The 17,810-nt window shown below is 37.6% G+C and overlaps 1 protein-coding gene across 3 annotated transcripts in view; it reads left to right on the plus strand.

Moving 5' to 3' along the window:
• The window catches only part of LOC111154507 (myotubularin related protein 2), a 121,824-nt gene that overhangs the window by 75,981 nt on the left and 28,033 nt on the right, over positions 1 to 17,810 (plus strand). For all 3 annotated transcript variants that reach the window (XM_022514135.1, XM_022514137.1, XM_022514136.1), the window contains 2 exons: positions 10,794 to 10,943; positions 11,690 to 11,878. In XM_022514135.1, the coding sequence (XP_022369843.1) occupies positions 10,794 to 10,943; positions 11,690 to 11,878 (339 nt within the window). The remainder of the gene's footprint in view (positions 1 to 10,793; positions 10,944 to 11,689; positions 11,879 to 17,810) is intronic.

Consider the following 17,810-nt stretch of genomic DNA (forward strand, 5'->3'; position numbering starts at 1 on the left):
CTTCGGCTCAGGTCATGATCTTAGGGTTCTGGGTTTGAGCCCCGCTTCTGCCTCTCTCTCTGTCTACTTGTGATCTCTCTCTGTCAAATAAATAAATAAAATCTTAAAACAACAACAACAACAACAAAAAACAAAAAACCCCCAACTATACCCCTATAGAAGGAGAATTAAGAGATTAGGAAATGTGGCTGTCAGAATAGAGCATTGAATTCTACATGAAGTAATGCAGATGCTTTATGATCTTTGATTTACTAGATGAATTTTTGACTTTTTTTCCAGCAAAGCTAGACACTTTGTCTCTGATGCAACTAAATCGAAGTATAGTGTAGAGAACGGTGTATTTCTTGTGGTTGGAAGACTCAGGTTCAGGGGTGGATTTTGATGTATATTAAGTTTATTACAGAAGAAAATGAAGGTAATCTTTTAATATAAACCTTAAGACTAAAGATAATGCATCATATTATTCCTTTTTTTTCTTTTCAATTAAAATTAAAAGTGGTAACACTTGTACTCTGCATAAAATTTAGAAGTTGAATTTGAGTTGAAAAGTAGGTTTCCCTTCCAGGACAGCCTTGTCCCCCAGCCACTCCAGTTCCTCTCTCTTAAGGAAATAATGTTGTTAGTTACCTATGTATGCTTTCAGAGATTTTATGCCTTCTTTTTCACTTAATGTGTTTTGGAGGATACATACCATCTCAGGACATACAGACCTGCCTATTCTTTTCTTCTTTTAGGTCGAGGTGTAATTCACATACCATAAAATGTATCACTTTAATGTATAGTCCACTGGCTTTTAACATATGCACAAAGTTGTGCAACTCTTACCACAAATTCCAGAGCATTGAGAAGACCGAGTTTGAATCATATCTTTAGCTCTTACTTAGTTCTAAATCTTAGGTATGTGTTCTTGAATGAGTCATTATGTCACAGTGCTTTTATTTTTTTACATGGTCCTAGGAACTGCTTTATAGGAATGTTTGAAGGATTAGTAATATATGGGAAGGTATTTTATTAACCAAAGAAATCTATCCAAGTGATTATTACTGTTTTTATTACTTTGTAGAGCTCTAAAAACAGAAATCATGACTGGTGGTGAGATTCATTGTGTGTAGCCACTAAAACACGAAAGGAAAGTCACATTAATTCTGCAGACCTGTACATTATAGTGCTGATCATATGTTATTTTTAATGGACAAAATTATTAATAACTATTTAAATTTGTTATGTAAGAGGATATTTCTTTAATTTATTCTTGATGCATGCATACAGTGATTATACAGAAGACTCTTGAAATTTGTGGATAAGATCAAGAAAAATCATGTGAATAACTAAGGAAAGCTATCATCCAGTTAATTGGGTTTTAACTCGACTCTGACAATCGGATACATTAACTGAAGGACAGTGATTTGCAGGGAGATTATAAAAATGTATGCCAAGGATTAGTAGCTGTCAGAATGTCTTTAGTACTGTCTACGAAGAGTGTGTGCCGACTGGTCAACTCCACTTGTCGGTTTGGAAGGCAGTTAGTGGAGGTCAGTATACCACCTTATCTAAGGATAGGAACACAACAGCCATTAGTGTAACATAAGTCAGTGGTTCTACCCCCACCCTGCCAGTTTCCTGGAGAATGTGACACAGTCCCATGGGTAATAGTGTTTCTCCCTGAGAGTGATTTTTCAAGGATATGAGAAGGGATTGAGAGATGAGAGTACTCCCTGGGTTGGGGATGGTTCATCAGGATCTCAGGTGAGGTATGCCTCTCTGGTGATGTGGCAGTCTTAGCTCTGACTCCAGGTTTCCTAAGAAAACTTGAGAAACTGCTGTCGCTTTCTGTGAAGGCTTCCTTGCGGGTCATTGATTTAGTCATTAATCATTCCTTCCTTCACTCATCCATCCATCCATCCATCCATCCATCCATCCATCCAATTTATCTGGCACTACATATACTAGTGGCTAAGTCTATGAAACTAGAAGACACAGTCCTGACTTCCAAAGAGCATATACTTAGTGGTGGATTCAAAGAGGTAAGCTGATAATTAAAATACACAGTGATGAATACAGTGACTGGTAAAGCAAGGTACTCCAGTGAGAGAATATGAAGCCCTTTGGGAACTGAAAATATTGGTATAGGCTTGACTACAGACTAGAGTGGCAAGCGATCAGACTGGGGAAAGCTGAAGTGTGAAGGGCTGGGTTTTGCTAAGTCCCATAAAGGAGTTTCTTTCCCAGTTTTATTGAGAAATAATTGGCATACATCACTGTGTAAGTTTAAGGTACATGACATGATGGTTTGAGTTGCATGTATTGTGAAATGATTGCCAGAATAGGTTCAGCTAACATCCATCTTTTCATATAGACAGAATAAAAACAAGAAAAGGAAACAATTTTCTCCTTTTGAGGAGAACGCATAGGATTTGTCTCAGCAGCTTTCCTGTATATCATACAGCAGTGTGAGTTGTAGTCATCATGTTGTCCATGACGTCCCAAGCGGTTACTTCTCTTATAATGGAAGTTTGTACCTTTTTGCCACCTGACCACTTTCCTCCAGTTTTCTCTCCCCCAACCACAAGTCTGTTCTTTTTCTGTCATTTTCTGAGTTTTTTTTTTTTTTTTTAACATTCTGCATATAAGTGAGATCATATAGTATTTGTCTTTTTCTGTCTGACTTACTTCACTAAGCATACTACCCTCCAGGTCCTCCTGTGTTGTTGCAAATGGTTAAGATTTGCTTGATTTTCATGGCTGAATAATATCACATTATCCATTCCTCCACCAGTGGACACTTATGTCCATGTCTTGGCTGTTGTAAACAATGCTGTCCTGGTTATGGGCAGTGCAGTTATCTTTTCCAGTTACTGTTTTCATTTCCTTTGAATATATCTGCAGAAATGGAGTTGTTATAATACTGTAGTTCTGGGTTTGATTTTCCGAGCATCCTCACACCGTTTTCCATAGCAGCTGAACCAGTTTACAACTGCATCCACAGGGTTTTCTTTCTCCACATCCACACCAGCTTCTGTCATCTCTCTATTTTTTAAATTTATTTTTATTTCTTATTTTATGATGGCCATTCTGACAGGTCTGAGATGAGATCTCATTGTGGTTTTAATTTGCATTTACTTAATGACTATATTGAGAATCTTTTCATGTGTCTATTGGCCTTTCATATTTCTTTTTTGAAGAAATGTTCATTCAGGTCCTTTGACCATTAATTTTTTTTTTTTTTTTTTGAGTATAGCTGCCATACTGTGTTATATCAGTTTCAGGTGTACAACATCATGATTTGGTTTTTGCTGCTGTGTTGCATGAGTTCTTTATATATTTTGGATATTAACCCCTTATTAGATATACAGTTTAAAAGTATTTGAATTTCTGTATTAACAGTTGTAATGTCTCCTTTTTCATTTATAATTTTGTTGATTTAGACTCTTTCTCTTTTTTCCTTGGTTACTCTAAGAGTTTGCCAACTTTATTTATCTTTTCAGGGAACTAACTCTTAGTTTGGTTAATTCCCCTCCCCCCCTTCTTTTCTGTTTTATTTATTTCCACTCTAGGCTTCATTGTTTCCTTTCTTCTGGTAACTTTGGACTCAGTTTGTTCTTTTTTTAGTTAAGATATGCACTTATGTTGTTAATTTGGTATTTTTCTTGCCTTTAAAAAAAAAAAGATTTTATTTATTAGAGAGAGAGGTTGGGGAAGCACAGAGGGAGAGGGAGAGAGAATCCCAAGCAGACTCCATGTTGACCGTGGAGCCCGACACAGGGTTCAAACTCACAACCCTGAGATCACAACCTGAGCAGAAACCCAAGAGTTGGATGCCTAACCAACTGTGCCACCCAGGTGCCCCAGATTTTTCTTGCATCTTAATGTAGGCATTTATTGCTCTAACTTCCCTTTTAGAAGTGCTTCTGAAACACCCTACAAGTTCCGGTATGTTGTATTTCCACGTCTGTTTGTACAAACTTAATTTCTCCTTTAATTTGTTTTCTGACCAAATGGTTGTTGTTGGTTATTCAGGAGAATGTTGTTTAATTTCTTTGTTTGTGATTTTTTTCAGTTTTCTTCCTGTTCATGATTTCTAGTTTTAGGCCATTATAGACAGAGAAGATACCTAGCATGGTTTTAGTCTTCTTGAATTTGCTGAGACCTGACAGCCTATAGTAGAAAATGTTCCATGTGTACTTCAGAAGAACGTGTATTCTGCTGTTGGATAGAGTGTTCTCTAGGAGCCTGTTAGGTCTATTTTGACCATAGTGCTCAAATCCATGTATTGATTTCTTAATGATTTTCTGTCTGGTTTATCTATCTGTTGTTGACAATGGGGTATTGACATCCCCAACTATTACTGTATTACTGTTTATTTTTACTTTTGCTGTTAGTTTTTGCTCTATATGTTTAGGAGCTCCAAAGTTGAGCACACAAATATTTAGAGTTGTTTTATCTTATTAATGTATTGTCCTTTTCCTCATTATATAGTGACTTTCTTATTCTCTCTATACTATTATTGTTTAAAATCTAGTTTGCTACAAACTGAGGGTTGATGGGGGGAGGGGGGTTGGGGGGGTGGGGTTATGGACATTGGGGAGGGTATGTGCTATGGTGAGTGCTGTGAAGTGTGTAAACCTGGCGATTCACAGACCTGTACCCCTGGGGATAAAAATATATTATATGTTTATAAAAAAAAAATCTAGTTTGCTAAGTGTAGATAACCCTCCTTTTTTTGTTTATCATTTGCCTGGATTGTCTTTTTCCATCTTTTCATTCCCAGTCTATGTGAGTCTTCGAGGCTAAAGTGAGTCTCTTATAGGCAGCATATGGTTGGATCTTATTTTTTTATCCATTTAGCCATACTGCATCTTTTAATTGGAGAATTTAATTGGTTTATATTTAGAGTAATTATTAGTAGGACTTACTGTTGCCTCTTTGTTAATTAATTAACAAATCAATTCTGGTTGTTTTGTAGAATCGTTGTTCCTTGTTTCTTATCCTGCTCTCTTTGTGTGGGTGTGTGTTTTAATGTCTTTTGGTATAGTACACTTTGACTTCTTTATCATGTTTTTTGTAATTACTACAGAATTTTCCATGTGGTTACCATAAGGTTACATAAATATCTTGCACTCAGAACACCCCACTTTTAAACTAATAAAACGTTAATGTCAATAGAGCTTATAAACTTTATATTTTTACTGCTGTTCCCCCTTATTTTTAGGTTATTGTTGTTATAAATTACATGTTTTTATATTGTATAACTAATAACAGATTATTGTAGTTATGGTTATTTTTACTATGTTGTTTTTTTAACTTGCCAACTAGAGTTGTAGGTGAATTACATGCCACTGCTACCGTATTGCAGAATCTAACTATGATTGTTACCAATGAGGTTTATACTACCTTTCTGTGTTTTTATGATGCTAATTAGCATTCTTTCACTTGTACTCAAGTATTTAGCATTTCTTTTTTTTTTTTTTTTTTAAAGATTTTTTTTTTTTTAATTTTTTTTTATTTATTTATTTATTTATTTATTTGACAGACAGAGATCACAATAGGCAGAGAGGCAGGCAGAGGGAGAGAGAGGAGAAAGCAGGCTCCCTGCTGAGCAGAGAGCCCGATGTGGGGCTCGATCCCAGGACTCTGGGATCATGACCTGAGCCGAAGGCAGAGGCTTTAACCCACTGAGCCACCCAGGCGCCCCAGTATTTAGCATTTCTTATAAGGCAGGTCTGGTAATAATGAACTCCCTCTACTTTTGTTTGGGAAAGTCTGAACTGAAACTGTCTTCAGTTCAGAAAGACAGTTTCACTGGCTATAGAATTCTTGGCTTAGTTATTTTCTTTGACTATTTTGAGTATGCCTTCCCATTCTCTCTGGCCTAAAATATTTCTGTTGAGAAATCTGCCAGTACTTTTACAGGGTTACCCTTGAAAGAAAGCCCACTCTTGTTGCTCTTAAAATTCTTTGACTTTTGATGGTATTTTGTTTGTTTGTTTTGCTTTTTAGGTTTATTTATTTAGTTATTTGACAGAGAGGGAGGGAGTGAGAGAGAGTGTGTGTGCACAAGCAGGGGGAGCAGCAAGCAGAGGGTGAAGGAAGCAGAGGGAGACAGAGGGAGAGGGAGAAGCAGGCTCCCCGCTGAGCAAGGAGCTGGATGCAGGGCTTGATCCCAGGACTGTGGGATCTTGACCTGAGCTGAAGGCAGCTGCTTGACTGAGCCATCCAGGTGCCCTGACTTATGATGTTAATTGCAATGTGTCTCAGTGTATCCCTGTTTAAATTCAACATATTTGGGGTGCTTTGGACCTTATGGATCTGGATGTCCCTTTCTTTTACCAGATTCAGGGCATTTTCAGTCATTATCGCTTTAAACATACTTTCTATCCCATTCTCTTTCTTTTCTTCTGGAATTCGCATAATGTGAATATTGTTTCTTTACGTTATGTCCCATAATTCCTGTAGGCTTTCTTCATCATTGTTTTCATTCTTTTTTTTTTCTTTTTGTTATTCTGACTGCTTCTTTTTTTTTTTTCAAGATTTTATTTATATGGCAGAGAGAGAGTGAGAGAGCACAAGCAAGGAGAGCTGCAGGCAGAGGGAGAAGCAGGCTTCCCACTGAGCAAGATCCCGATGCAGGACTCAATCCTGGGATCATGACCTCAGCCGAGGGGAAATGCTTAACTGACTGAGCCAACCAGGCATCTCTGACTGGTTAATTTCTAATACTTATCCTCCAGGTCCCTGATTATTTTGTATGGTTGAATCTGCTTTTTTTTTTTTTTTTTTTAAGTTTTTTTTTTTTTTTTTTTTTTAAGTTTTTATTTTTTTATTTGACAGAGATCACAAGTAGGCAGAGAGGCAGGCAGAGAGTTGGGAGGAAGCAGCCTCCCTGCTGAGCAGAGAGCCCGATGCGGGACTCGATTCCAGGACCTGGGATCATGACCTGAGCCGAAAGCAGAGGCTTTAACTCACTGAGCCATCCAGGTGCCCCTTGAGTCTGCTTTTGAAACTGTTGAATTCTTCAACTCAGTTACTGTATTTTTCCACTCTAGGATTTCTGGGGTTTTGTTTGTTTTGTTTTTTATGCTTGGTATTTTCTTGTGGAACTTCTTGTTTTGCTTGTCATTATTTTCCTAATTTTAATTGTGTGTTCTTACAGCTCATTAAAATTCATTAAGAGGATTATTCTGAATTCTTTGCCTGACAGTTCATGTATTTCCATTTCTTTAGGGTCCATTATTGGAGCTTTGTTAGTTTCCTTTGGTGGTATCATATTACCTGATTTTTCATGATTCTTGATTCCTTACGTTGGTATCTGCACATTTGAGTGATTGGGCATTTCTTCCCGAATTTATAGGTTTTCTTTGGCAGAGACCATTCTTCACTAATCAGTTCTGTTTGGGTGTCTGGGAATGTCTGCTGGTATTGTCCTTTGGCAGGCAGGACCTATTATTATAGTCTGTTTTGGGGCAAGGCAACTGTTTGAACTCAGAGGACGGAGATTGGGAAGGGTGTGCTAGTGGTTGAGGGCAGTTGAATGGGATTGCTGGCTTGGTTCCCTACCCAAGTGAGGGTGTAGGATGGGCCCTACAGTAACCTGGATTCTCCGGTCAGGTCAGGTGTACTAGATTGCTGGGCCTGGGTACTGTGTTTAGTTGTATACGGGGCTGTTGATGGCAGGACAGCATGATGGGACCAGACCTCATTGTTTGGGGACCCAGTTAGGCCTGTCACTGAATTCCCTGGTCGAGCAAGGCCACTGGTTTTACTCTGCACCCTGGAGAGGCCACAGGCTATGTGCTCTGTTCACATATCACTGTACGTAGGGCTGTTTCATGGGCTGTGGAGCTTCTTGTGTTCCCTAGTTAGGGTCCCCGGCCAGACAAGCTGAGAACTATATTCAGCAATGAGCAGAACAGTGAGTTTGGTTCCCTTCTTGAGTGTGGCAGGAGAAACAGCTCTAAAGCCAGTAAAACTCTTTGCTGTGTTAACTCAAGATGATTTAGATCTCAAGTTCCCTGACCAAACAGGGCCACTAGCTTTGTTCTGTAAAGTCTTGGCTATCTGTCCACTTCTTGGCCTGAGTACCATTGGAGTACAGTGCTACCATGAGTTGTTGCCAGCCATTTCTGGTCAGATGGGGCTAGAAGACATGCTCCATCTACAACTGGTTGGTCTGTGTTTTAGCCTCCTTGCCTTGGTGAGAGGGGGCGGGGCCTCCTTAGTTATTCTCCATTTCCCAAGCAGGCTCAGCGGTTGGGAAGGGCCTGGAACTATCCTCAGCCCCAGCTAAGAATTAATTCCCCTTTTTGGGAATGCTGCATTCCTAGGACTTGCTTTGCTCCGGGGACAGTCAGCTCTTCTCTCCTGTCTCCCCGCTTGAGTGCTGCCAGTCCACACTGCTTCCAGTTTTTGCCAGTCCTTCTAGTCAGATGGGGTAGGAAGACACTTTGCAGTGTGTGGGGCTATGATTTAGCTTCTGGCCTGGGGGTGGGCAAACTGAATTCTAGGGCTGGCAAAACTCCTCGTTTGAGGGTCCAAATTAGGGAGTCTGGACCCTCCTGAGTTCCCTGGTCAGAGTGTGTGTACCCCTGACTCTGGTCTGCAGGTGAGCAAAACCACCCATACAGGTTCCTCCTTCACCCCAGGACGTATGAATCAGTTTGTCAAGATCATGTGCCGGTTGCTGTAAGCCCTTCCCCAGTTCTCCATCACAGTCAGATTCCCAGTGCTTGAGCCCCACAGATTCCCCTGCTGTTTCTGGGCGGCAAGATCAGCGTAGTGGCTCCCACAAGGCGACCCACAGTGCTGGCGAGGAGCTGGTTGTCTCCCCTGGCTTAGGGAACACCTCTCTGTGTGGTGCTGGGCTGGCCTGGAGGGGAGGGATATTACCCTTCTAATGCAGTCTTTCTGGGTCTCTGAAGTGCAAGAGCTGTTTCAGTCCTGTGTTCGAGGATTCACTCAGTGCTGTCTTGTTCTGGAATGGTTGTTAGTCGTGCTTGTGAGGGGAAGCAAAGTCAGGAACACCTATGTTGTCATCTTGGTGACATCACTCCTCCTCATGAAGGAGTTATGCTTCATGTGAAAAGGACTAGGTAACCACTGATAGTTCTTAGAGGAATGGCATGATAACTTGCTTCTTAGACGAATATTATACAGATAGCATGGAGAATGGATTGCAGAGGGACAGGAGAGATGTGGTAATGGCTTGAATTAGGCAAGTTGCATTGAGGGTGGATGATAGTGAGCAGAGTTTTCTTTTGGTACTTTTAGATGGACAAAAATCATAGAAATTGGTCATTGATTGGATGTAAGGGGGTTAGGCAAAGGGATGAATTAAAGATGGTATCTGAGGTTTTTGCTTGAGTATCTGCTTTATAAATTTTCCAGTTCACTCTACTTTTTTGCTATAGCATGGAAATATATTTTTAAGCCTTTAATCCAGTCTTTCTTTTATTTCTAAAAATAAATAAGGATCTTACCTAAACAGTTGTTTGCTGTATAAAAAAGTTGAGGAAAGCAAGAGGGAGGGGGTTATGTGTATCATATGAAGCAGGTTGGGGCAAGGCTAATTAAATAGGGTATAGAGTATAAGGCACCGATAAAGAACCAGACCATGGCTCGGAATTCACGGAAACTCTATTTACCCTATGATTACCGGGAGGGAATTTTCTCTCTTTCCATAATGTTAATACCCTCTCAGGTGACTGGTGGGCACTAGAGAAATACCTTTTAAAGGAGAGTACATTCTTCCCTTTCATTTCATATTTTTATAACAATTTTTTCTTTTTTTTTTCAGGAACAATGTATTTTTAAATAAAAAGGATAGATGTGCAATGTACATGGAATTCTTTATTACCTCCTTTGTTTCTTCATCTATCAAATGTAGTTAACAAAACCTGGGTACAATAATATGTGCATGTGGGTGTGTGTAAAGAGGCTGCTGACATGTACTGGCGCCTAATAGGTGCTCAATAATTTTTTTTTTAAACTATCAGTTTGGTTTCTTTCAGTTCTTTTTCTGATTGATTTTATGAGTTGTTGGAGGCCATAAAATTTTAAATATATATATTTTCTTAGTTCTGGTTAATTTCATGGCTTTATTTTCTGTAGAATGAAAGATGGAAGAATTTTAAGTATCTACTTCTTTACATATCTACTACTTCACATACCATTTATGTGAAGTAGTAGACTAGTTATAGCTAATGCTGAAGATCAAATGAGAGTTTAATAATTGATGTGTTTTTAAAAAGTTAAAGTATTTCTTGTCTCTTGGCTTCTGTTATTCCCTTACTTTTCAAATATGTGTTAGATTAGCAACATTCCCATTAGTACTATAATTTAAAGGGAAAAATTCACTTTAGTTAGTTGAATGATAAATATATGTATGGTGTTCTGCTGGATACTGAGTACCTGCTCCCTGAAATTTCTTTATGTAGACGAATGGCAGCAAAATCAACCATCCAATCAACCACAGTGAGACTTTTTGTTAAGACAGGGAACATTCGCAGTCTTACTGTGTCCTTCCTTCCAGTTGCATATGTTTAGCACAGACCTAGCAGTCTATCAGTATTTAGTGATTTAAGAAATCTTTCAATATATATTTAGCATCAAAATGAACACAGATCCCTACATTAGAATAGCTCATCCTAAAAGCCTGGTCACTACAGGTAGACAGTAACTATTCCAGCAAGTTAAGAAATGGATAGTTGAGATAAGAGGGGTTAAATAAGATGGCTTTTGTTTCAGTAGCTTTTAATATTTTCGGTGGTAATTTGCCTTATGTTCTCTTTCCCATGTAGGGAATTCCGAATGAAAGCTGGAGAATAACAAAGATAAATGAACGCTATGAACTTTGTGATACATACCCTGCCCTCTTGGTTGTGCCAGCAAATATTCCTGATGAAGAATTGAAAAGAGTGGCATCCTTCAGGTCAAGGGGCCGTATCCCAGTAAGTGTGAAGCTTTGATGTGACTTTGCAAATGCTTTTGTACTGTATGTAACACTGAGGTTAATGAATGGGAGAATGTTGCAGAATAAAAATAGCTACAGCAACATGTCTTTTATGGGGATTTGAGAGAATGAGTTATTTAGTAAAATTAAAACTGGAGGAAAGACTTAGATTAAGGAAGTTTCTGGAGAGTCTGCCATTGGTAGGAGAGAACTGCACACAATGGTGACTCTTAACTCGAAAACAAAGTTGACTCAGTATTATTCACTATTTCTTTATTTTATTATGTATTATTTAATCATGGCAATAAATGCTCTTTTCCTTTAAATCCTAGAAAGAAGAAAACTTTACAAATTTTGATGAATTACTGTGTTTTAGAAAGATCAGCTCAATTTTAGGTACAAAAGTCATAGCTTCTGAAGACTTTATAGTTGGACAGTCTGTTGCTTTAGTAATAAAACTTTAAGGGGTTTACTTAACCCCCTTTTATTGTATTTTGATTCTAGAGACTTCTGAATAATCATGACTTCCATAAATCAATACCTGATTAAAGGATTAGACCAAATTTTCCAAATGCCAGAGTTGGCTTGAAAGAAAGGTGATGATTTTTATAGCAGCCTTGAATGGACTTTGGTGTCTAGGCTTTGGAACCAATCAGAAAGCAGAATTTTATAGAGTAATGTTTTGGAGAAGAATTATAAACAGAATTATATAAAGAGTATGTCACTGTTTTTTCCCCCATTAAGGTTTTATCATGGATTCATCCTGAAAGTCAAGCCACTATCACTCGGTGTAGCCAGCCCATGGTAGGAGTGAGTGGAAAGAGAAGCAAAGAAGATGAAAAATACCTTCAAGCTATCATGGACTCCAATGCCCAGTCTCATAAAATCTTTATATTTGATGCCCGGCCAAGTGTCAATGCTGTTGCCAATAAGGTGAGATTGTCTTTCAGTAATTAAGATTACAGTTACAGGTTCGTGCGTCGGCTGAGTTTGGTGGGAGCCACAGTGCGTAGTAGAAAGGTTTCAGGCTCTCCAGTGATAGAGATGTAGATTCTAATACTGGCTCTCCTACTTATGGTATGACTTTGAGTTAGTTATTTAATCTCTCTCTCTTTTTTAAAGATTTATTTATTTATTTTAGAGAGTGAAAGCGAGCAGGAGGAGGGACAGAGAAAGAATCTCTAGCAGACACCCCACTGAGTGCGTAGCCCAATGTGGGGTTGATCTCACGTTCCTGAGATCATGACCTGAGCCAAAATCAGGAGTTGACCGCTTAACCAGCTGAGCCACCCAGGTGCCCCTAGTTAGTTACTTAATCTTTTAATTTTTTATTTGTCCACTTTTTGTTGAAGTACAATTGAGATACAACATTATACTGATTATTGGTTTATAACATATTTCAGTATTTGCATAGATTGTGAAATGATCACATTAAGTGTGTTTACCATCTGTCACCATACAGAATTTACAACATATTCCCCATATAATGAACACTTTTAAGATTTACCTTCTTAGCAGCTTTCAAATTCATGATAACGGTATTACTGACTATAGTCCCCATATAGTATGTTGCATTCTCATGATATTTATTTTATAACTGGAAAGGTGTGCCTCCTTATCTCCATCGATTTTGTTCCCAGACAAACCCTGTCACCCTGTGACCACCAGTCTGTTCTCTGAATCTCTGAATCTTGTTCGTTTGTTCGTTTGTTTTGTTTTTTAGATTCCATATATAAGTGAGATGAGTCTGTACTTGTCTTTCTCTGTCTTACTTATTTCACTTAACATGATACTCTTGAGACCCATCTGTATTATAAATGGCAAGATTTCATTTCTTTTGATGGCGAGTAGTATACACACATACGCAGCACATCTTTATATGTTCATCCACTGATGGACACATAGATTCTTTCCATAGTTTGACTATTTTAAACAATGCTGCAGTGAACATGGGAGTGCACAGATCTTTTTGGATTAGTGTTGTTTTCTTTCAATAAGTGACTAGTGGTTCATTTTTAAGTTTTTGAGGAAACTTCATGCTCTTTTCAATCATGTTTATTTTTGTGATAATAGCCATTTTGTCAGATATGAGGTTATATCTCATTGTGGTTATAATTTGCAATTCCTGATGATTAGTGATGTTGAGCATCTTTTTGTATGCTTGTTGGCCATCCGTTGTCTTCGTTGGAAAAATGTCTATTCAAATCCTCTGCCTGTTTAAAAAAAAATAAATTTTATTCTTCATTTTGTTAACGTGTCACATTCATTGTTCTAAAGATGTTGAACCATCCTTACATCCCTGGAAGAAATCCTACTTGATCATGGTGTATGATCCTTTTAATGTATTGTTGAATGTGGTAATATTCTGTTGAAGATTTTCACATCTATGTTCATTAGGGATATTGGCCTATAATTTTGGTTTTTTTTTTTGGTCATCTGTTTTTGGTGTCAGGGTAGTGCTGGTCTCATAAAATGAGTATGGCATTGTTCCTGCCTCTTCAGTTTTGTAGGTGTTTGAAAAGGATAGGTATTAAATCTTCTTTGAATATTTGGTAGAATTCACTGGTAAAGCTGTCTGGTCCTGGACTTTTGTTTGTTGGGAGGTTTCAATTACTGATATAATTTCCTTACTCGTAATCCATCTATCCAGATTTTCTGTTTTCTTCCTGATTCAGTCTTAGAAGATTCTGTGTTTCTAGGAATTTATCCATTTTTTTCCCTAGGTTGTCCAGTTTATTGCCATATAATAGTTCATAGTAGTCTCTTATGATCCTTTGTATTTTATTTCTTCAGTATCAGTTGGGACTTACTCTCTTTTACTTCTGATTTTATTTATTTGAGCCCTCCCTCTATTTTTCCTAGTGTGTCTGTCTAAAGGTTTATTGATTTTATTAATCTGGCTTAGTTTCATTGATCTTTTCTATTTTATGTTTTTAGTCTCTGTTTCATTTATTTCCACTCTTTATTAGTTTCTTCTTTCTACTAATTTAGGGGTTATTTTATTTAGGTGTAGAATGAGATTGTTTATTTAATATTGTATTGTTTCTTCAGGTAGGCCTGTATTGCTAGAAATTTGCCTCTTAAAAGATGTTTTTGCTGCTTCTTATAGATTATAGTGTGTTTTATTTCCATTTCATTTGCCCTCAAGGTATTTTACATTTCTTTAATTTCTTTGTTGACCCATGGGTTATTCAGTACTATGTTTTTGCTTTGTGGTTACCATGAGGCTCATATATTACTGCCTTTATATGTAAAAGTCTATGTTAAGGTGATAGCAGATTGTTTGAATGCATTTTAAAAGTCTACACTTTTACTCCCTCCGACACATTTTGTGTTTTTGATGTCACATTTACAACTTTTTATTTTGTGTATCCTTTAACTGTCTATTGTGGTTATAGTTATATTCAGTATTTTTTCCAACCTTCATACTATGTAAGTTATTAATGCACTATGTTTACTATAGATTTGTTTTTACAAGTGAAATTTTTACTTTCATATTTTTTTGTTATTAATTAGTGTCCTTTCTTTTCTGCTTAAAGAAGTCCCTTTAACATTTTTTCTAAGTCTGATAAATTCTTTTAGCTTTTGTTTGTCTGGAAGGCTCTTAATCTCTTCTCAATTCTGAATGATAACCTTTCCAGAAAGAATATTCTTGGTAGGAAGTGTTTCCTTTCAGTACTTCGAATATATCATGCCACTCTCTGGTCTACACAGTTTCTTCTAAAAATACTGCTAATTGTCTTATAGAGGTTTCTTTGTATGTAACAAGTTGATTTTCTCTTGCTGTTTTTAAGATTCTCTCCTTATCCTTAACTTTTGACATTTAAATTATAATGTGACTTGGTATGGCTCTTTTGGGTTTATCTTATTTGCAACCTCTCTGGACTTCCTGGACTGAAATGTCTATTTCTTTTTCTAGGGAAGTTTTAGCCATTATTTCTTCAAATAAATTTTCTGCCCCTTTCTGTCCTCTGTTTCATCTGGTCTGCTGTTGAACTCCTCTTGCATTTTTCAGTTTAATTATTGTATTCTTCAGTTCTGTGACTTCTGTTTGGTACTTTTAAAAATTTTCTGTATCTTTGTGGTAGTTCTTACTGTGTTCATACATTCTTCAAGTTTGGTGAGCACATTTAATGCCCATTACTTTGATTTCTTTATCTGGTTAATTATTCATCTCCATTTTATTAAAGTTTTTTTCTGTTGTTTAGTTTATTTTTTCATGTGGAACATATTTATCTTTTGCCTCATTTTGCTCTAGCCTCTGTTCCTGTGTTTTAGGTGAAAAAATAGCTATGTCTCCTGGTCTTGCAGGAGTGGCACTGTTTGGGAGATAAGCCTTATCATTTAACCTTGGCCTAGTTTTTGGTTGTCTTTCAAATCTTGGTGATTGTCTAAGCAGCCTGTTGTTTTTTTGGTGGGTCCCAGCTGTTGAGGGTGTACCAAGCAAAACCTTAAGTATTCCAGGGGGAGGGATCTTAGTCATCTCCTAGTTTCAGGCTGATTGGAACCTAGACCCTCAGGCAGGAGCATTTAAAATAGGCAAATATATACAGTCCTATTGGACTGCAGTTACAGATCTTGCTGGCCTCCAGACCAAGTGATCTGGAGGTGTCCCCTCAGTGACAATTGCAAAATTTGAGGCTTTGGACAAGTATTTGGGCTTTTTTTCTGGAGGTACTAGTGAGCTATAGCAGGCCATAGTGAGAGCTCATAGGTAAATAGTATCCCCTCAGCTTATGTTTTCTGAGAGCATTTCCATAGACCCTAGATGTGTTAAAAATCTGAAGGCTATGCCTTAGGCTGAAGCTCCAGATCTAGTAGGTAAGCCATTTTCAAAGGAAAGACTGAGATGTATTGAAGTCTACTGACTGTACAATGCCCCAAGGCTGGTAGTCTGCCAAGAGCAGCATCTCCAATTGTTTCAGACCCTCAGGGCCCAGAAACACAATCCCCCTTGGCCACCAGAGCTGGGCCCTCAGTGAGTGTCCTCTCTGTGGGCTACACACATGCACCAGCTGCCTTTGTTGGGGCCAAAGTGAAGTGGCATATGGGGATGGGTTACTTAATCGTCTTAGACCTTAATTTGCTCATTTGTAAAATGGGAATAATAATAGCCAACAGGGTTGTTTTGGGGACAAAACACACCTAATAAAAAGTAGTGCATAACCCTGTGCTCACCTACATAATAAATAACTATTCAGCAATTACTAGTTTTCTTCTCCCTTCTCCATACTTGACAGCTAACTGAGCTTATGACTGACTGAAGTCTGCACACATGGCTGTAGGAATTTGAAAGCAGTGTTCTCAGTGACCAGTGGTGCCCTCTTCTCACTGCCCTCCACTAATCAAGTTATTCATCCTGAGGACTTGCAGTTAGCTGGAGCAGTAGCCCTGCTTTCTGCTGTAGAACAAATATTTACATTGTGGAAATAAACATTTTTGTCCAGTTGACAAAATCTACCATAGAGAAGGAGAGAGAAGGGATGTAATTTAGCTTTAGTAAGTTACCTTTTAACCCCCAGGAAGCAATGTATGTATTTTATAGAATCAGCTAATGCAGATAAGCAGAAAGAAGAACATATTTTAAAACACTCTAAATCCTTTAACACCATGAAACTTTGGTTGTTCTTCTAGACCTTCTATGAGTATTTGCATGCACACATATATTTGAAACAGTGGGATAATTGTAACTTCCTTTTTAAAACATTGACACTGGGGGAGCCTGGGTGGCTCAGCGGATTAAAGCCTCTGCCTTCAGCTCAGGTCATGGTCCCAGGGTCCTGGGATCGAGTGCTGCGTTGGGCTCTGTGCTCAGCAGGAAGCCTGCTTCCTCCTCTCTCTCTGCCTGCCTCTCTGCCTACTTGTGATCTCTCTGTCAAATAAAATGAATTTAAAAAATCCTAAAATAAATAAATAAATAAATAAATAAATAAAACATTGACACTGCACCTTTCTGTGCCAATAAACATTTATCCAAAACATTATTTTAATGGTGCAATAACTAATAATATCAACTGTTACTGGATATTTAGGTTATTTCTTTTTTTTTTTTTTTTTTTTTTTGCTTTTATAAACAATGCTGGGATGATCATCCTTTTAATTAAATAATGGTGCCTGTGCCTGATTATTTCCATCCTATTTAGTGTTTTGAGGGCATTGTGAGTTGCAGGCATTCTCTATTAAACTATAAATGTTTCTTCATAGAGGAGAAATGAGATAATGTCTATGTGAAGCTTGCAGCACAGGGACTAGCATGTATTTTTCTAGTAATTACTTGTTCCCCTTCCAGAACTTAACTCTGAATTAGCAGGAGAGAGCCTTAGTATGTTTTCTAGCATAAAAGGAGAAGGAAAGAGAAATGTAATGCAAAAATGGTGGTATGGCAAAGTATTACATTTTTTATCTTAATTTTTAAAACATTCTGATACTTACTTTAATATGGAAATCCCTTCTTTTTTTAAAGACTGATATATTTTGTTTATTGGCATGTTTTGCTGGTTACAAGATACACTAGACAATATAGGAAAACTCAGCAGGCATAGAAAAAGAAAGGAAATAAAAATCTACCCATATCCACTAATATTTTGCTATATTTTCTTCGTTATTTTTTTGGCACACTTATATGTTGATAATTTTTTTTCTTTGGTTTTCCTCTTAATACATTAGGATTTCTTCTAGTACAATATTCATGAAAAATACTTTAATAGTAGTTGTTACAGCTGTGTCATTATTCATTTAGTCATTTTTCTCATATTGAGTGTTTTTTTTTAAATTTTATTTTTTATAAACATATATTTTTATCCCCAGGGGTACAGGTCTGTGAATCGCCAGGTTTACACACTTCACAGCACTCACCATAGCACAT

This window comes from Enhydra lutris, unplaced genomic scaffold (genome assembly GCF_002288905.1).
Source record: "Enhydra lutris kenyoni isolate GAN:26980312 unplaced genomic scaffold, ASM228890v2 scaffoldscaffold37, whole genome shotgun sequence".
Classification (NCBI taxonomy): Eukaryota; Metazoa; Chordata; class Mammalia; order Carnivora; family Mustelidae; genus Enhydra; species Enhydra lutris.